Below are 20,759 nucleotides of genomic sequence, written 5' to 3'. Positions count from 1 at the left end.
TCATAATAGGTCTCTAAGGGCCATTCCAATGCTGTTATTCCACGATTTTATAACGGGGCGCCATCATACATGTTAAACAGGGGAGACATTATCTTTCAAAGTTAGCTAACGACTTTGGGAAAATGAAGTCACGTGATACGTAGTTTCCTGACACGAGACAAAAATAGCTACACCGCCTCAGAGGGCTGTGGGAGAAAGGATGGTCCAGAGACGTGCGATTTCCGTCTAGAAAGAGCCCAAGTGGGATCTGGGATCGCCTCTCGGAAGGCTCTCTTCCTGCGCTCTCGGCGCCGCGCCTGGGCGGGGCCGGAAGGGGGCGGGGCCGGAAGGGGGCGGGGCGAGGAGACCGGCTTTGTTCTCGCCCCGCCCCGCCCTAGATATCGCGAGAGGGCGGGCCGCTCGGCTTGCGCGTCCGCGTCGCTCCGGAGCTGGGGCGTTAGGCCGGCTGCTCTCCTCCCTCTTTCTCTCTCTCTCTCCGCGCAGTCTGCGGGGCCGCCGAGGGGAAGGCGGCGGCGGCGGCGGCGGAGGGCCGTCATCGGCGCGGCGTGGGCCGCGGCGTCGCGGTGTACTAGTTTCCGGCGTCTGGGCTGCGGCCCCGCGCGGGCTCCGCGGCTGCCTGCAGCAGCAGGAGGAAGAGGAGGGTGTGCGTGAGCGCCCCCCCCCCCCGCCGAACCCCTTCTTTTCCAAGACCCCCCAGCCAGCAGCGACCCTGAGCCGACCCCCGGAGCGCCCGGCAATGGCGGCCTCGACGGCCTCGCACCGGCCCATCAAGGGAATCCTGAAGAACAAGTCTTCGGCCACTTCCTCGGTGGTGGCCCCGGCCGAACAGCCCCGGCGGGACGTGGAGGAGGAGCTGGGGTGAGAACCGGGGCGCGGTGGGGCGCCGCGAGGAGGATGCGGGCCGGGCCGGGCCGGGCGGGCGGGCGGGCGGGCGGGCGAGCGCCTGGGTCCCGACCCCGGACTCGACCTGGGCGCCGCCGGTACCTAGGAAGGCGGAAGCAGTGGTGTTGATCGTGTTCTCAGTGTTTTGTTTTCCCAGTGTATGTGCACGTGTATTTTTCAGCGTCATCTTGGAACTTTTTCTGTCATTGAGAACCACACTGAACTTGGAAAGCTTCGATACTCATGCTTTTATTATTCCTTAACTCACACCCAGGGGTCGAAAACTTATCCTTCGGTAATTTAACAGTTATTTCTCCCCCTTTTTTGGGGGGGGGGTACTTTACCTTCTTACAGGCTAGTTGTAAGGCCAGATTTCTTTAAAAAGACTCACCATTTCCCCATGAACGGTTTGTCGCGTTCAGTCTTTGGTTCTTGGTTTGTCATTATCTTGCAGTAAGTGATGGTGAAATTTTCAAGCCATTGAGCTATATTTAGTGGGAAGTTATTTATTGCTGAAGTACTTTTCCCATCTGCAACTAGAATTTAGGAGCTTTCAATTTGGGGGGTCGGGGGGTTCCTGTGAGGGCTAAGCTCAGAACAGTTCAGAAAGAAGCACAGTACCAAAAATGTTGTGTTGACCTAAAGCAGTGTGTACAATTGTAAATAATTGGAAACCATACAAAGTCCATTGTTAGTAAAAAAAAAAAAAAATGGTGAAATATTAGTTACGGTGCATTTGGATAATGGAGCCATATGTCAGCCTTAAAAGAAAGATTTTTTTTTAACACAGAAAGTTACCCAAGGTGTGATGTCCAATGAAAATCATGTAGTATAGTATGTACAGAGGCTTGTGTGTGTCTATACTAAAACTATAAAAAATAGGACTTGAAAACTTAACTGAAATTTGTAGTAGCAAAGGTAAAATGAGATGTTCATGAAATCTGAAAATTAGGGCATTCCTATGTAAACGATCTAATTCAGGATAATAAAAGCCACTTTCTTGCTAGAAGCAAATTTATGGGGACTTGGGTTACCTTGAAGAAAATATTAAGTACAGTGCAATTTTAAATTGTGTCCTTTTGAGATTAGAAAAGATCTTGGTTTTGTCTGCCAACGCTCCACTCCCTGTCTATTTAGGGTGTTTGAATCCTTCCCCCCACACACACAGTTTTCCAACCTTTATTTTAAAGTAAGCGGTTTTAAATAAGAGGTTTAAGGGGTGCCATGGTTCGTTTCTTTTTGTCCAACCATCAAATGTCTTACTCTCTTCCTCTGCTCCCTTAACTTCTGCTTGTTCTCAACTTCAATTTGCTATTATCTAAAGCTCCATGCTTTGGGTTCCTCCTCCCTCTCACAAACACTTGGTTCTTCATTCCCTGGGAGTTACAGTCAGGTCTTTTTTTGCTTGAATGACATGGTACTAGACTGACTCCACTAAGTAGGTTGCTTCTTTTGAAGGAGCTCCTGCAAGTCAGATCTTTTACCAGGTAGTTTACTGACTGGCTTGACTGGAATTAATAGCCCCATTTTCAACAGGAATTACCAAGCCCTAATTCATTGAGGTACATTGTTTAGTCCTAGGTGATAAAAGGAAGTGGGCCTTTTTATGATCAGTGTTAAGAAGATAAAACAAGGAAGTTAATTATGCTAATAATACAGTATAAATTTTTGGTATAGCTCATACAAAAGAAAAACCTAAAATAAGTAGCTCTTGAAATTACAACCTACTTAAAATTCAGAAGCGTACTGGTCGGAATTAGAACTGTTACAGATTGTAGCAATGATGGCTCATATCAGTATGAAAATACTCAGGGCTCTTAAGTTGATTGTTGTTACTTGAGGTTATTGTGTTCCATAAAGCCCCACATATAGTAAGTAGTAAGCCCTTGATCCCAGGAGAAATAAGAAATTAAATTCTCTAGAGTCTCTGATCACATATTTTCATTAATTGATCAGTGCAAACCTTCTTTCATACATGTTTTCTACCTAACAAAGAGACCTTATTTAGTATAAGTTGTTGGCAGATTAGCATTGAATTCCTAGCCAGCAGTACTTGTGTCTGGATGCAGCTTACCTAATGTAAGTCATTTCACAGCCCTCTTGCTCTTACAAACACTTTACACTTGGGAGCTGTTCACCAGCAAAAATGCAAACACATGACATTCAATAGATCAAAAACCATATACATTTATCTGGGAAGGTAGATCAGTGGTAGACCACTTGCCTAGCTTGTACAAGACCCTGGGTTTGATCCTCAACTCTGAGAAAGGAAGGCAGAGAGGTAGGCATACTTACAGGAAGTTGATAGGAGCAAAGTACACGAAATACACATATGAAAAAATAACAATTCATTTTATACTCTAAATATGTGAATATATTCTAATAATTCTGGAGCAGATTTTAAAAAGTATGTTGTTTATACTGTGAGAGCTGAAATAAAGCAAGCATTGCCATGTTTGGCCTCAGCTGGGAACATGTAGAGTGGACAGCTCAACTTTCTTCTCTGCTTACGTCAGTACACCACCTTCAGGAATGGTGTTTGGATCCCTAGTAAGTGAATTTCCAGATAGAGAAATAATGAGTAGATAGCGCTACCTGACCTTGATGCTAGTTGTCCAAGTACATATGCTTGTTCTCTAGTTTTGCCAATCTGGAGATAAGGTGTATTTCATGGAAAACAAGACCCCACTGAATTTTAAGATATATCACCAAGAAAGAAAAACTATTGCCAAAGCAAGATTTTGTTTTTATTTATTTATTAGAGACAGAGAGGGACTGAGACTGGGTGTGCCAGGGCCTCTAGCCACTGCAAACAAATTCCAGACACATACACCACCATGTGCATCTGGCTTACATGGGACCTGGAGAATTGAACCTGGGTCCTTAGGCTTTGCAGGCATGCACCTTAATGGCTAAGCCATCTCTCCAGCCCCTATTTTTTTATTCTTAATCAGAAGTTAAGTGGTCATTTTTCCTATCTTAAATTTTTAGAATGTATCTTTTTCACTGTGAGTTTCTCTAGAATATGACCATGAGCAGACTGAGTTATTTGCTCTCCGAAGATTCCAGAACATTGTAGGTGGAACAGGTATTTGGAAAAATAAAATTTCTGAAGCTAGATACAGTCAGAAATAGAAAACTGATTGCCATTTTATTTATTTATTTATTTATTTATTTATTTATTTATTTTTGCTTACTTGAGAGAGAGTGAGAGAGAATGGGTGCATCAGGGCCTCTGCAGCTGAACTCCAGATGCATGTGCGCCTTGTTCATCTGGCTTACGTGGGTCCTGGAGAGTCAAACGGATCATTTGGCTTTGCAGGCAAACTTCTTAACGGCTAAGCCATCTCTCCAGCCCCTGATTGCCATTTTAAAATGCTCATTTTGTAGCAGATCTTAAATGTTTCTAAACTTTGTGTTTAAACTTCGAGTTTCATTAAAACAAAAGTGGAAGTAATCCAGCACAAAGACTTCTCAGAATGCTAAACCTATCTTCTACCATGGTAAGTGAGATTTTTCTTCAGGCCGGTCAACAAAGATTTTATATCTTTATGTAAATATGCTTTATTTGTGTCTGTAATCTGGTTTCAGAGGTACTTCAGTTAATTCAGCAGCTCTTAACTTGTAAATACATTAAAGAGAAGATGATTAGGTGTATTTTGGACTTATTTATAGTCGTAAGACTAATCAAGGATAATTGAAACAAACCTTAAACATTTCTCTGCTCATTTTATTGGGTTTTTAAAAAATATTTTATTTAGTAGAGAAGGGGCACGCCAGGCCTCTAGCAACTGCAGACGAACTCCAGATGCATGCACTACCTTGTGCATCTGGCTTACATGGTTCTGGAAAATTGAATGTGGGTCCTTAGGCTTCATAGGCAAGTGCCTTAACCACTAAGCCATCCCTCTAGCCCTGTTGTTTGTTTGTTTAGCCCCCAAACCAACTATTGTAATAGAAGTCTGTGTATTTGAAGAAAATAAGTATTGCTAGAGCAAGGTCTATTTTACCCAGTCTGTACAATCAAATAACTTTGTGGGGGGGGGGGGTTAATAGTAGTTTAATTTTGAGTACCTATAAGTTTAGGTGAATCATGAACCATCCTTTGAGTTGTGTGCTTAATAACAAATTGAAAATGCCTTTCTAGGCTTAAAAATAATGACCCGAGTAACAGAAACTTTAGTTTCTTACAAAGTGGTTTTTTTCATGGTGAAAAGACTATAAGCAGCTTGTAGTCTCAGTCTTAACCCACAGAATGTGTCCACCCTCTGCATGTTGAGGAAGCGAAGGGTTAGACTTGAAAGGTAGCAGAGTCAGAAGAGCTAGTGTGCTGGGATATTAATTAGAAATTCTGGGACCGGGAAGATGGCTCAAGCCCGAGACCCTCAGTTTGGTCCCCAGATTCCACATAAAAAGCTGTCCCACCACATGGTGGTAAGAGGAGGTGAAGGCAAGAGCACTTCCCAAAAGGTGGAGCTGAGAGCAGCAGTCAACTACCATGACAGGGGAGGAAGGGGACCTGCCTCGGGAGAGATAGAAGGCATGGTATTGCAGTCAGCTACCTTCTCATTGCTGGACAAACAGCTTGAGAAGAAAGGGTTTATAACAACCTTACAGATTTCAGGAAAACATTATCAATGGCAGAAGAACTTGGCTCACTTCCATAGATCCCAGCAGGGAGATACCAAAAACAGCCAGCGCCAAGAACAGCCAGAACTCAAAACTGCTCTCCACACAACTGTGCTAAGTGAAATATGCTATACGATTTTACTTACATGAGGTACACTTATAATGGTAAAATCATTTGGAAATAGAATGATGGTTGCCAGGGACTGGCGAGAAGAGAGATAGGTGGTTTAATAGTGCAGAGTTCATGGAGATAATGAAAATGTTCTGAAAATAAATGGTATGAATGATTGCACAGTAGTGTGAGTTACTCTGTGCTACAGGGTGACATGCTTAAGAGTGGTTAAAATAGTGGATGTCATTACAAAAAAAATATTGTTAATCTGAATTGGAGACATTGAACTTTAAAAAAAACTTTATTAATAACCTTCATACTTATAGACAATTTGACATGATCATATATTACTCCCACCATCCTCACTTTCTCCCTCTCAAATCCCCTTTCATTGAGTCCCTTCTTTCCATCTAGTCTCTTCTATTTGATGGCATTTTCCTTCTTGTGTTATACATGGAGCTTTGGCCACTGTGAGGTCATGAATACTGGAAGACATGTCTGAAAGACCGTTCCAGAGCACTTCGCCTCTTGCATTCTTTCTACCATCTCTTTTGCAATGGTCTCTGAGTCTTGGAGGGTTTAGTTGAGATGTCTTACTTAGCATTTAACACACTATTGTCATTTCTTAGCATTTTGGTGAGTTTTGAGTGATGAAGGTTCTCTAACCAAAGTGTGTCACCTTTTACCCATCTTTCCTGGGTGCTAGGGAGTTGAGTCATAGTTAGTAGGCTTTGCAAGCCATTGAGCCATACTTTTAAGGTGACATTAAGACCTTTTGAGAACATAGAGAAATTTTGAAATTAACAAAATTTTAAATGTGCCACTTTTCAAGATTTGGAGAGCTGAAAATAATGTACAATAAAACATCACTAATTTTGACCAACTGCAAAAAGGGTGATTTAAATGAGTTAAAACTTACATCGATTCTTTCTAAAGCAGTTTTACTTTTAAATAGAGTCACAAACCATGTAACAAAATATTGTTGGTTATAAGCTCACTTTTTTTGTTATTCAAGGTAGGGTTTCACTCTAGCCCAGGCTAACCTGGAATTCACTACGTAGGATTCTCCTACCTCTGCCTCCTGAGTACTGGGATTAAAGGCATGCACAACCACATGGGGCTAAAGGCTTGCTTTTTAAAATGAGTAGATAAGAAATTATAAGGCAGCCATTTACTTACAAACATCCCTAAAGCATTTCTATTCACTTTCAGTAGTTCTTAATATGCTGCTTAGCAAACTTGCTTTCTAGATTAAAAACAAAGTTAAAATTTGATTTACTACCTAGTTTAGTAGTATCTGAATTTAAGGGTTTTCTTTCTTGTTTTATATTCTCAGTCTTTCTGTTGTGATTCTTGTGGATATTCCTGAAGGAATTTTACACATTTTTCCTTGTTTGTAACAGGGTCTTACTATATAACCTGGTTGGGGGAAGGGGGACTCAAACTCAGGATCTTCCTGCGTTGCTTCCTTATATATTTTTTCATCAAATAGTTACTGGTATATAGTACTTAAAAAATCCTTAACTGGGGACTGAGGAGGTAGCTCAGGTTATAAAATGCTTTCCTTATAAGCTTGAGGACATGAATTTGATCCTTAGAACCCTGTGTTAAACAGCTTGTAATCTCAGCACTTTGGAGATGGAGACAGGTGAACCCCTGGGGCTCATTGCCCAGTCATTCAAGTCTAATTGGTGAGTTATAAGCCAGTGAGAAACTCTCTTTAAAAAAAAAAAAAAAGGTGGACAGAGCCTGGGGAGCAACACTTGAGGTTGTCCTCTGGCCTCCAGATGCATGCATATGTATCCTCACACTTGAACACACAAACACTCACACGTGGTGCTTAACTACTGATAGAGCAGAAGTCTAGATTTTAATTTGTTTTTCTGTAGGCCAGTAGAAACCAGGAATGTTATAGTACAATGATGTTTTGAATGCCTGATGTAAATTCTAAAACTTTGTTAATATGTGGGCATTAAATGATTTTTTTTTCTGTTTAATTTCAGTAAAAAATCCCAGAAGTGGGATGAGATGAACATCCTGGCAACATATCATCCAGCAGGCAAAGACTACGGTTTAATGAAAATAGATGAACCAAGCACTCCATATCATAAGTAAGTTGAATGAACAGTACTTTTTTTGTGGACTGTTTACATTTTGCATTGATAGGAATGTCTGGATAACAAATGATTTAAATTTTTGTTTTATTTTGTATTTGTTACTGAATCACTAGTTAATGTCCTAACTGCTTTAAGTTATGTTAGTAATATAAGTAATGTTTAACTTTTTAAAAATTTTGAAACCATTTTGTCTGAAGATCATTTGTCTCCTTCTTAGTGGTGACATACAAAAAAATCATAAAAATAGCCCAGTGTTGATAGTACGTGGTGTCTATAATCCTACTAGTCATGAATTTGAGGCCAGCCTGGGCTGTATGGCAAGACCTCCAATAAACAAATAACAAATTCTAAAACCAGATAGTATTCTATTACATATTTGCCCCTTCCATTCATTGGATAAAATAGCTGAAATTTTGTAGTGGGATTTGTGTGGGGATTTTTCCAGATGATTTGAGTTTTCAGTGTTTGTTTATTCTATTCTATTCTATTCTTTTTGGGTTTTGTTTTTTTTATGAGAGAGAAAGAGAATGGGCACGCCAGGGCCTCCAGCAACTGCACTCGAACTCCAGATGCGTGCACCCCTTGTGTGCATGTATGACCTTGCGTGTTTGCATTCCTGTGCCCCTGGCTTATGTAGGACCTCGAGAATCAAACATGAGTCCTTAGGCTTCGCAGGCAAGCACCTTAACCGCTATTGCATTACTGTTGCAGTCCAGTCCACATAGCTGGTAGAAATCACCCAGCTGAGAGTAGCTTCTGGGAAAAAAAAAAGGTTTATTTTGGCTTACAGGCTTGCGGGGAAGCTCCACAATGGCAGGGGAAAACGATGGCATTAGCAGAGGGTGGACATCACCCCCTGGCCAATATCAGGTGGACCATAGCAACAGGAGGGTGTGCCAAACACTGGCATGGGGAAATTGCCTATGACACCCATAATAAGCCCACCCCCAACAATACACTCCCTCCAGGAGGCACTAATTCCCAAATATCCATCAGCTTGGAACCTAGCATTCAGAACACATAAGTTTATGGGGGACACCTGAATCAAACCACCACAACCGCTGAGCCATCTCTCCTGTCCCTCAGTGTTTATTTTTATCATTGCATATTTTTTAAACATTTAGTCTTGTTATTATGCTTTTGTCCCTTATATTTTGATAGTGAGGAGCAAATCTCATGCATGCTTAGCAAGCACGCTACCGCTGAGCTCCCTTCTCCGCCTAGGGTTGTATTTTTAAGTATGTGCATTGACCATAAGCTGTGGTCAAGTTAAACCTCAAACATGTCAACAAACCTGCAAATATGTTGATATTTTAGTTAGGTTAATAGGCTATTTTGCTCTTCCTGGTTGAAAGTTGTATTTCATGTATTAATTTTAATAATGTGCTTGCTAATAACTTACCACATTCTTGTTCACTAGTGTGGTTGGTGACGATGACGATGCATACAGTGACTCAGAAGCCACCGAAGCCTTGACTCCAGAGATCTTAGCTAAAAAGTAAGTTTGAAAGCATTGATTCCCAGGTAGTTTTCAATTCTGCAAGGTCAAAACATTTTATATTGTTCTACTACTTGTATAATCGTAAATGAAAGGCCAAGTTTCTCTAGGCTTAGGGAGGTACTGGCACTTGAACTCAGGATCAATGTCCAGTACCTGCTTACCACTGAGCAATAACCCCACCCCCCATCTAGATTTTTTTTTTTTTTTTTTGAAGTAGGGTCTCACTTTAACCCTGGCTGACCTGGTATTCACTGTGTAGTCTCAGGGTGCCCTTAAGCTTATGGTGATCCTCCTTCCTCTGCCTCTCAAGTGCTAGGATTAAAAGCATATGCAACCACACCCAGCTCCTATCTAGATTTTTCATATCAACTGTTGTTTTTTATTTTTATTATTTATTAATTTTTGTGGTAGGGTCCCACTCTAGCCCAGAATGACCTGGAATTCTGTAGTCCCAGTCTGACCTCAAATTCACAGTGTTTAAAGACGTGTGTCATCACGCAATTTTTGTGTCTTTGTTTTTGGATTTTCAGGGTAAGGTCTTAACTCGGGCTGACCTAGAATTAGTCTCATGTTAGCCTCGAACTCACAGCCATCTTCCTGCCTCACTCTCTTGAGTGCTGAAATTAAAGGCAAGTGCCACCATGCCCAGCAACTCAGGCTGACCTAGAATTAGTCTCAGGTTAGCCTCAAACTCACAGCCATCTTCCTGCCTCACCCTCTGGAGTGCTGAAATTAAAGGCGAGTGCCACCATGCCCAGCTTTTTTTTTTTTCTTTTAAAAATTTATTTATTTATTTATTTATTTATTTATTTGGAAGAGAGAGACAGAAATAGGCAGGGGGAGAGAGAGAGAATGGGCACACCAGAGCCTCCAGCCACTGCAAACGAACTCCTGATGCATGTGCCCCCTTATGGGTCCTGGGAAGTCGAATCTGGGTCCTGTGGCTTTGCAGGCAAGCATCTTAACCACTAAGTCATCACTCCAGCCCCTAGCTTTTTTCTTGATTAAAATAAATACGCAGGTGACAGGAAGATTAGATTACCTAAGCCTGAGATAGGGGAATATGTCCTATTGATTTTATTATTATAAAATACAGTTTTATTATCAAATGTTAAATAATACAAAATGGGGCTGGAGACATGGCTTAGCGGTTAAGCGCTGGCCTACGAAGCCTAAGGACCACGGTTCAAGGCTCAATTCCCCAGGACCCACGTTAGCCAGATGCACAAGGGGGTCGCACACGTCTGGAGTTCATTTGCAGTGGCTGGAAGCCCTGGTGCACCCATTCTTTCTTTCTCTCCCCTCTCTCTCTCTCTCTCCCCCCCCTTCTCTCTGTCTGTTGCTCTCAAATAACTAAATAAAAAAAAATTAAAAAAATACAAAATGATTTAATGTTCTTTTTAATATCCTGCCACATTAATTTGAGTTAGCTCGTACGTTTTCTTCTTTTGCTGTTCATTGATTTCTAGCACCCATCCCACTATTGTTGCTTATTGATTTTTCCACCCATTCAGCTTTTTTACTTTGTTTTCTCCATTAGGATATAGCTATTTATCTAATCCTTGGATGTTTCATGAATGAAACTCACAATGAATAAGACAGATAATATGAGCATCTCACAGTACTAACTTCTTCATAAATAATTGTTGTGTAGATTAGCTGCTGCTGAAGGCTCAGAGCCAAAGTATCAGACTAAGGAGGAGGAAAGCAGTGAAGAGGACAGTGACCTCTCACCGGAAGAGCAAGGTAGTTCATTGCTATTTTACTGCTTTCAATATGATGCTAAGAATTGTTTCCTAAAATCTATTATTTAGATTAGTAAACAAAATTAGTAATTTGGGGGAAGTAGATGGCAAGAAAGTAGAAACCAACACTTTTATAATTGAGATTCCACATCTGTGAGTTTCTTGTGTAGTATTTTCCCCTTGATTTTAAGAATTTGAGAGAAATACTTGCATCTTGAAAATATTTATAGGTATTCCCCTCCCCCTCCCCAAACACTTTTTTTTGGTGCCTTAGTTACAAAGTAGACACCTCTTAAAATAGATGTAAGAGCTAATGGTCTTTTTGCTTGTACTGTTTTTGTTGTAAGATGCTGGTGCAGGGGCTATATAGCTCAGTTGGTGGAGTACTTTCCCAGCGTGTACAAAGCACTGGGTTTGATCCCAAGCACCATATAAACCAGTTATGGTAGTGTACTCCTGAATATTCAGCAGCTGGGAAGAGGCAGAAGGATCAAAAATTTAGTGTTAGGGCTGGAGAAATGGTTTAGCAGTTACTCCCCAGTACCCACATAAAGCTAGATACATAAAGTGGCACATGTATATGGACTGTCCCTATTCATTCTCCCACCCCCACCCCCACCCCCAGCTCTGCTTGCAAGTAAATGATTTTTTAAAAAACCTTAGTTTTATCCTTGGCTACATAGTGAGTTTGAGGTTTGAGACTACTCTAGAATACATGAGACCTTATCAGTTTTAAAAAAAAAAAAGATTGTCATACAATTTATCAAACAAACCAAGATGGTGAATTTCTTTTTGTTGTTGTTTTTGTTTAGTTTAGTTTTGATTTTTGGTTTTTCAGGATACTAGGTATTTTTCTCACTGCTGTGAATAAATGCCCGACCAGAAACAACTTAGGAAAGGAGAGTTTACTTTGGCTTGCAGGTCCAGAGGGTGTAGCCCATCATAGCAGGGAAGGCATGGAAGAGCAGGGAGCCAGTCACACCATCACATTGGCAGGCAGGAAGCAGAGGTGAATAAGGAGCCGGGCTGGGCTGTACAGTCTCAGTGTTCACCCTCAGTGACATGCATCCTCCAGCAAGTCTATACCTCTAAAGGTTTCAGACCTTCTTAAACAGTGCCACCGGCTGAGGACCAAGTGTTGAAGTGCATGAGCCTTTGGGAGACATTTATTCAAACCCCAGGTCTTTAAAGGTCCATGCAACAAAATGAGCAATAGTGTCTTAGGAAAGAAGTTAGAGGTAGCCCTTTCTTTGACAGTGATGCAAATGGCTCTCATCTATATAGCAGGTACGTATTAAGGCATTACTCATGGGTTCTGTTTTTACAAGGAGCAATGGTTATTTTTAGAGGTAGAGGAGGGAATATAATTTACTTGTTGCTTTTTTTGTCAATTTTTTTTTTTTGTTTGTTTGTTTTTTGTTTTGTTTTTCGAGGTAGGGTCTCACTCTGGCCCAGGCTGACCTGGAATTAACTATGTAGTCTCAGGGTGGCCTCAAACTCACGGCGATCCTCCTACCTCTGCCTCCCAAGTGCTGGGATTAAAGGTGTGCACCACCACACCCGGCTGAAATGTTTTTTGTTTTTATTTTATTTATTTATTTGAGAGTGACAGACAGAGAGAGAAAGAGGCAGAGAGAGGAGAGTGAGCACACCAGGGCTTCTAGCCACTGCAAACGAACTCCAGATGCATGCGCCCCCTTGTGCATCTGGCTACCGTGGGTCCTGGGGAATTGAGCCTTGAACCGGGGCCCTTAGGCTTCACAGGCAAGTGCTTAACCGCTAAGCCTACTTGTTGGTTTTGATATCTGCAGGCTTAATACCTGGATCACAAATATTCAAGAAAACAAGTGAGCCAGTATTAAACAAGTATAGACACGTTTCCTTGTTCTCTACACAACATAGCAGTGATTTCAAATAAGCCTGTACTGAACAAGTACAGACACTTCTTGTACCTACACAACATAGCAGCAGTGATTTACTTTGTACTAGGTGTTATAAATGTCCTAGAGATGACTATGTGAATCGCATGTGATCCCATGTAAATATTATGCAAGTTCATATAAGACACTTCAGCAGCTATAGATTTAAAACTATGATTTATTTTTCATTCTCTTAAAAGAAAAAAAACAAGGACTGGAGATGTAGTTCAATGGTAGGACACTTATATAGCATAAGTGAGACCCTGGGTTGGATCATCATTATATTAAAATAGACAAAACAGGAAGATTGAGCCTTTTAGAAAAGTGCACATACTTTAAAAGCTTCTGAAAGTTTTGCAGTGTGGGGTTACAGGGTTACCTGCACTGGACTAAAGCTCAGAAACTTTGCAACCAAGGCTTCTGTCTTCTAAATATAGCTTATTTGCTGAAACTTTCCCCTTAGCCCAGTGTATGTATTAGAAATTCTTATAGTTGGAATGATTTCCTGACATTTTCCCAAATTCCTGGGGCTCTTAAGAAAGGACTGAGGGAATGAGTTGATAAAGTTGGTAGATATTATGATAAAAAATGATTAGTTCTTTTTCCTCATTACTTTCCCAAACATGATCTGATACGGGTAGGGAATTTATTAACCTGTATTTTCATGAAGGTAATTACCTATCCACTTAGAGTTCCACAAGTGAGCCTGCAGGGGGAACTATTTGACTAATTATAATTTTATTATGACTGTTCCCACTGGTAGAATTACTAAATTATATTTTTCGCTATTAACAATTACATGTCTGGGAAAAAAATTGTATTGACAGAGTTTTGGGGTTTTGTTTTGTTTTGTATATGCCAGAATCTCACATTGTAGCCCAGGCTGACCTCAAAGATAAAGTAAGACTTCTGCCTAAGCCTCTCAAATGCAAGGATTATAGACATGTGTCACCATGCCCAGATAACAATACTCTTGAGAAAAAATTGTCTAATAATTTATAACACCACAATTATCATTAACTGGAGTTTGATAAACATAAGTTTGTTTTCCAGCTATACTACTTGCTTTGCTTAATTTCCAAGAGCCTTGGGTTATTTCCTAAATCAGGAGTTATAAATAAAATTATTTAAGTCTGAGTTTGGTGGCACATACCTGTAGTACCAGCCTGAGACTCAGGTAGCTCAGGTGGGATAATACCTTAGCTCACAAGTTCAAGACCAGCCTGGCTGGTTTAATAAGACCCCCGTCTCAAACAAACTTTGACTCTTTGGTAACTATTAAAATTACATGATATATATATTTTTTCTTTTTTTCTTTTTTTCTTTTTTGGTTGTTCGAGGTAGGGTCTCACTCTGGTCCAGGCTGCCCTGGAATTAACTCTGTCATCTCAGGGTGACCTTGAACTCACGGCGATCCTCCTACCTCTGCCTCCCGAGTGCTGGGATTAAAGGCATGCGCCACCACACCCGGCTCAGATGATATATTTAAATACTTGGAACTGCCAGGCGTGGTGGCGCATGCCTTTAATCCCAGTACTCGAGAGGCAGAGATAGGAGGATCACCGTGAATTCAAGGCCATCCTGAGACTACATAGTGAATTCCAGGTCAGCCTGGGCTAGAGTGAAACCCTACCTCAAAAAAAAAAAAAAAAAAAATTAAATACTTGGTACTGATCCTGTCATATTTTAATTGCTTAGCAAATAACTTTTGATAACTCAAAATAATCAGGATATTCCCACAAAAATCAAAAACAAAGGGATAATTGTTGAGTTCATCTGGTTAGTGATTCCTAAATGTCCTTTTATTATTGGCATTACTTTGCTCTGCCATATTATAATTACAAAGTAAAGATTGAGGGACTGCGTTGGTAGAATGCTTGTGCAGAGTGCACAAGCCTGGGTTGTAGTGTCTCTATGATATGGCAACCTCAAAGTTAAAGAAGAGAGATGCGTGGCAAGATTTTGATAATTTGAAGTAAACTATAGGGTGATAATATGGATATCAGTCTCAAAACTTGCCTCTCAACCCAAATAGGGGTTGAAGAGAGCAGTTGATAAGTAGTGCTGTGGGCATTTGTTTTGTTCGAGGTAGGGTCTTACTCGAGGCCCAGGCTGACCTGGAACTCACTCTGTAGTCACATGTGGCCTTAAACTCACAGCGATCCTCCTTGTCTCTGCCTCCAAAGTGCTGGAATTAAAGGCTTGCACCGTTCACTCTTGGCTTTCATGGATGTTTTTTAATATAAGTATAAATGATAACGCTTAAATGAAGAAATCAGAATGCATTAAGAAAGTTCTTTGAATACTATTATTCTGAGTAATGTCTTTTAGATTAAAATGAAGTTTAATGAAACAATGGTGATAGAATTATATCCCTCTTCATTGACTGACATACACGGTTGACATTTTCCTCTATATGTGTGTGTGCATATTTATATGCAAGTGGGTGTACTTATCCATGGAGGCCAGAGATTGACGCAAATCTTCCTCAATTACTGTTCAATTACTTTCTCAATTATTTGTCGAGATAAGGTCCTCTCTGAACCCAAAACTCACCCATTTGGCTAGTATAGCTACCCAGCTAGCATCCACCAAGGATACCCGTGCCCCGCCTTGTAGCACTGGGATTATAGGCTCATGCCGTCACGCCTGACATTTAGTTAGGTGTTCTCAGGTTCTCATGCATGGCAAGTGCTTTTACCAAGTAAGTCACCTCCCCAGCCCCATAGTTGTCAATTTTATGTTGATTCTTTCTATTTTTTAAAAAATATTTATTTATATATTTGAGAGTGTGAGAGGGAAAGAGGCAGGCAGAGAGAGAGAGAGAGAGAGAGAGTGAACAGTGCGCCAGGGCCTCCAGCCACTGCAAACGAACTCCAGATGTGTGTGCCTATGCATCTGGCTAACGTGGGTCTTTGGGAACCAAACTCAGGTCCTTTGGCTTTGCAGGCAAACGCCCTAACCGCTAAGCCATCTCTCCAGCCCTCTATTGTCCTTTTCATTTAATATTCTAAGAAATTTGAAAATCTTAGAGTTGCTTTATAAAGTTCCGCTAGTGTAGTGTGGTCAGCTGTGTTGGTTGACCGCTAGCTCTGTTTTTATGGTGAAGACTAAAATCATGGCAGTTTTTTTTTTTTTTCTTTCAATTTTTATTTGCAAGCAGAAGGAGGGAGGGAAGTCGAAATGGGTATACTAGGGCCTCTTGCTACTGCACATGAACTCCAGATGTGTGTAGTACTTTGTACATCTGGCTTACATGGATACTGGGAAATTAAACCCAGGCCACCAGGCTTTTGTTTTTTTCGAGGTAGGGTCTCACTCTAGCCCAGGCTGACTTTGTATTCTCAGGGTGGCCTTGAACTCATGGCGATCCTCCTACCTTAGCCTTCTAAGTGCTAGGATTAAAAGCATGTGCCACCATGCCTGGCTTTTTGGTTTTGGATTTTGTTGTTTGTTTGTTTTTGGTTTCTCAAGGTAAGGTCTTGCTCATATGACGTGGAATACAATAGTCTTAGGCTGGCTTCAAACTCGCAGCAATCCTCCTACTTCAGCTTCCCAGGTGCTGGGATTAAAGGTGTGTGCCACAACACTCAGCCCCGTCACAGCAGTTTTTTAATAGTTCATTAGGATTAAAAAAAAAATTATTTGTGTGTGTGCATGTGTGCATATACGCAGGATCTCTTGCTGCTGCAAGTAAATGCTTGTTGGCTTTACATGGGTCACCAGGAAATTGAACTCAGGCCAATGGGCTTTGCAAGCAAGTGCCTTTAACCACTGAGCAATTGCCCCAGCTCCAGGGATCCTCCCCCCCCCCCCTCATAGTGAAAGTAGAAAACATAGTCTGGTGTGGTGGTACATGTCTGCAATCCCATCACTCTGAAGGCTGAGTCAGAAGAGTGAAGGCTGGCCTGGATTTCATAGGGAGACCATGTCTGGGGGGGGGGTGGGCATGAAAGTACTAAAATTATTTCTAGTCTATTGACCCTAACTAATCACTGTTAATTGTTGAATCTCTACTGTCAGTGCATGTGTAATGCCTTTGTGTGTACAGGCATGGTACATTCTTCATGCATGTTACTGTAGTTTGTTTTCCCTTCCCATGTTTTGTTCTTAGAAAGATTGTTTAAATTTTCTTCACAAATGAAACTTGTAATGGCTCTGTCCAATCCTATTCTTCTGTTGAGATGTATTTTAACTATTTGGAGCAGAAAAGGGTTTGTGGGCCATATGGTCTTTATTGCAATCCGCCCAGCTCTGCCATTGAGCACAAAAGCAGCTTAAACATGACGAAAGCAAATGATCGTGACTGTTGTAGTAAAACTTGACTTGCAGGCATGGGGCCAGTCCTGGACTCAGGAATTTCTAAGCTTACTGGAATTTTTTCAATCGTCTAGAAAAAAAGCGACAATTTGAAATGAAAAGGAAGCTTCACTACAACGAAGGACTGAATATTAAACTAGCTAGACAATTACTTTCAAAAGACCTGCATGATGATGATGAGGAAGATGAAGAAATGCTGGAGACTGCAGATGGAGAAAGCATGAATATTGAAGAGTCAAATCAAGGTCAGATGTTTAAAATATCACTGAGACTTGTGTTTTATCTATGCATAAGATAATGTGCTTAACTTTTCTTTAAACTTGTAAAAAAAACTTCAAGGCAATTATGCTGATTCACTTCATTATGCTAGTGTTTCTCAAATTTCAGTCCCTGTGACCAGTTCCAAAAGAATTTTTGTGCCAACAGTCAATTTAGCAAGACCATATGTTACATTACATTAAATGGCCTTTTTTTGTTTGTTTGTCTTGGTTTGGTTTTTTTTTTTTTTTTTTAATTTTTTATTTATTTATTTGAGAGCGATAGACACAGAGAGAAAGACAGATAGAGGGAGAGATAGAGAATGGGCGCGCCAGGGCTTCCAGCCTCTGCAAACGAACTCCAGACGCGTGCGCCCCCTTGTGCATCTGGCTAACGTGGGACCTGGGGAACCGAGCCTCGAACCGGGGTCCTTAGGCTTCACAGGCAAGCGCTTAACCGCTAAGCCATCTCTCCAGCCCTTGGTTTGGTTTTTTGAGGTAAGGTCTTATTCTAGCCCAGACTGACCTTGAATTCACTATACAGTCTCAGGGTGGCCTTGAACTCATGGCAATCCTCTTACCTCTGCCTCCCGAGTTCTGGGATTAAAGACATGTGCCACCACGCCTAGCTTAAATGGTTATTTTTTTATATGGCTTATTTTAACTATTTCATATTATATTTATCCAAATTGAAGCTTAAAGTTTATTTGTCTGGGTTTTTTTTTTTCCTTTTTCTATTTTTATTATTTAAGAGAGAGAAAGAAGCAGATACAGAGAATGAGCCCAGCCTTTAGCCACTGCAAACAAACTCCCTTTGGGGGGGGGGACTCAAAAAAAGAAAGGTGACCTGTTAATCCTTTAAAGACTCCCCCCCTTCCTTCCTTCCTTCCTTCCTTCCTTCCTTCCTTCCTTCCTTCCTCCCCTTTCTTTCTCTCTCTCTCTCTCCCTCTCTCTTCCTTCCTCCCTCCCTCCCTCTGCCCCCTCTCCTCCCTCCCTCCCTCCCTCTCCTCCCTCCCTCCCTCTCCTCCCTCTTGTCACTACCTAAAGTGGTTTATAGTATGACATAGTAATAGTATAAGTAATACTATGATGCACATTGGTGAGTCATTGTCTCATCATATTATATATATAACTATTCAGTATTGTGCTGTACACCTTTTAGTCTTATTAAAGTTTTCATTTCCATTGAGTACACCATAATCTTCTTAGCTTATATTTAACTTAAACACACTTTTTTTAATGTAGTAATTGTTACATATCTCCTTTTTAAAAATGTATTTCCTGGGGCTGGAGAGATGGCTTAGCGGTTAAGGTGCTTGCCTGCCTGCAAAGCCAAAGGACCTCAGTTCTATACCCCAGGACCTACATAAGCCAGATGCACAAGGTGGCGCATGCATCTGGAGTGAGTTAGTTTGTAGTGGCTGGAGGCCCTGGCACGCCCATTTTCCCTCCCTTTCCCTTCCTCCCTCCTTCCCTCTCTAAAATAAAAATGTATTTCCCTTTTTAGACTACCTGTCTCCTAATTGCCCCCTGGGGTCTTTGTTTTCCATTTTGCCCATATATCTTGATTTATCCTGGTATATTTAAGCAAATGCTTTGCAACTTTTTTTTATTAACTTTGACTCAGACTTTCACTATCAACTCTTAGCATGGTAAGAAGTTAGGAATACTCATTTTCAACCATAACAGCAAATGATGGTGACTTTGCCCCCTTTATCTTTACAGGATCTGCAGCAAGTGACCAACGGCAAAACAAATCACAAAGTTCATAAAAGAAACTTGTTCAACCTCTCAGTTTGTCAAATGCAAACTGTTACTATAATACACTGCTTCTTGTTTTCCACAGTTCACAGTTTAAGCACCAAAATGTATACCAGTTATTACATATTGCCAAGAATTAAATGATAACCATAGAGACTGACTAGAGTGAGATGCATATATTCCTGTGCCTCGTACATACTTCACCACAATTATAGTACAATGCCACTAGTCCAAAACTGCTTTTACTTTTTTAAGAACACTGGTTAATTTGTATAAGATATATATATATATATATAGCTTTTTATGCTTTAGAGATTGAATATTGTCTTTGGGGGGAGGGGAACTAATTTATTTTCATCACTTCTAGATGTGATATGTCTTATGAAACATTTGTTCGAGGAGTTCTTTTATCAAAAGCTATTGTGCGCTGGGATATGTAGGTGGATAAATATTCAGGCTAAAAGGTATTTTAACACTTCAATTTGTTTTGTCTAATTGAGAAGGATTATTAAAAGAAGAGTTACTGTTGGATTTTCTGGAGTATGACCTTTACAATTCGTCCTAAGGGTGTGTGTGTGTGTGTGTGTGTGTGTGTGTGTGTGTGTGTGTGTTTACAAGGAAAGGATTAAATTTTTTCTCATCCAAACTAGCTTTTTTCACAAATGACTGGGTCAAAGTTGCACTGACATCTGCCCTGATTGCTTATTGTCATACACTGGGCAGAGACCTCAGATTAATGTTTTTAAGATAAATGTAGTGTAGCTATTACAGCTGTCTCTTACATGCCTGTAGTAGTCGGCTTTTCTTTCCTATCCCTTTCTACATATACACATACAATTGTAAGGATCGTATTCCAGGATGGCAAAGATCAACAGGCCATCAGGAACTTGTTTCTTTCACATATTCTGTCATTTGCTGCAGTAATGAAATTCTCACCTGACTGTCAACGCCCGCAGGTTCTTCTGAGCCAGGAAGTGCTACTCAGCCACTCACTTGTTAGACATCTCTGATTTATAACTCAGTTGCTAACATTAGTTCATTTGACCTTATTAGACCTTAGAAAACAATTAAATGAGGCTGTTTGCATGATGAGAGAATTGTATATAACCAGTGATATGATTGTTCCTGAGTGTACAGACAGGATTACGCCTGGACATTTTTTTCAATTTAAAGATTCTAAGTAGCCCCTACTTTAAGGGAATATGATAATGTACTTTATTCTTATACCAGAAATTACTTGCATTTTTTTCCCCCTGAAATGAAGTGTAGTTCCTTTGTGTCTTGGTTTAGTGATGTTTTATTTCCCGTCAATTATTTGTATCTTAATATTTTTGTTAGCACTAGAAGAATCCGTTATATGACAAACTCTTAAAATAATTTCTGTATATTATATATATGAAATGACTTTTATTGAACAGCTTATCTTCCACTTCAGAATTATGGAACTATCATGATGTTAAAATAAATAAAAAGTAGGAAGATTCTTTGCTGTTAGAAGAATGTCTTCTTTTTTTTT

At 40.6% G+C, this 20,759-nt stretch overlaps 1 protein-coding gene across 1 annotated transcript; it reads left to right on the top strand.

Moving 5' to 3' along the window:
* The first annotated feature begins 540 nt into the window (after nt 1-540).
* Ppp1r2 (protein phosphatase 1 regulatory inhibitor subunit 2) lies at nt 541-19,774 on the top strand. The gene is made up of 6 exons (XM_004654350.2): nt 541-858; nt 7,627-7,734; nt 9,161-9,238; nt 10,896-10,987; nt 17,300-17,470; nt 19,208-19,774. The coding sequence occupies exons 1-6, from the start codon at nt 737-739 to the stop codon at nt 19,252-19,254; spliced, it is 618 nt and encodes a 205-aa protein (XP_004654407.1). The 5' UTR covers nt 541-736; the 3' UTR covers nt 19,255-19,774.
* The last annotated feature ends 985 nt before the right edge of the window (nt 19,775-20,759 follow it).

This window comes from Jaculus jaculus, chromosome 5 (genome assembly GCF_020740685.1).
Source record: "Jaculus jaculus isolate mJacJac1 chromosome 5, mJacJac1.mat.Y.cur, whole genome shotgun sequence".
In the NCBI taxonomy this organism is placed as follows: domain Eukaryota; kingdom Metazoa; phylum Chordata; class Mammalia; order Rodentia; family Dipodidae; genus Jaculus; species Jaculus jaculus.
The sequence above is the reverse complement of the archived record's forward strand: the minus strand, read 5'-3'. Positions and strand labels throughout refer to the sequence as shown.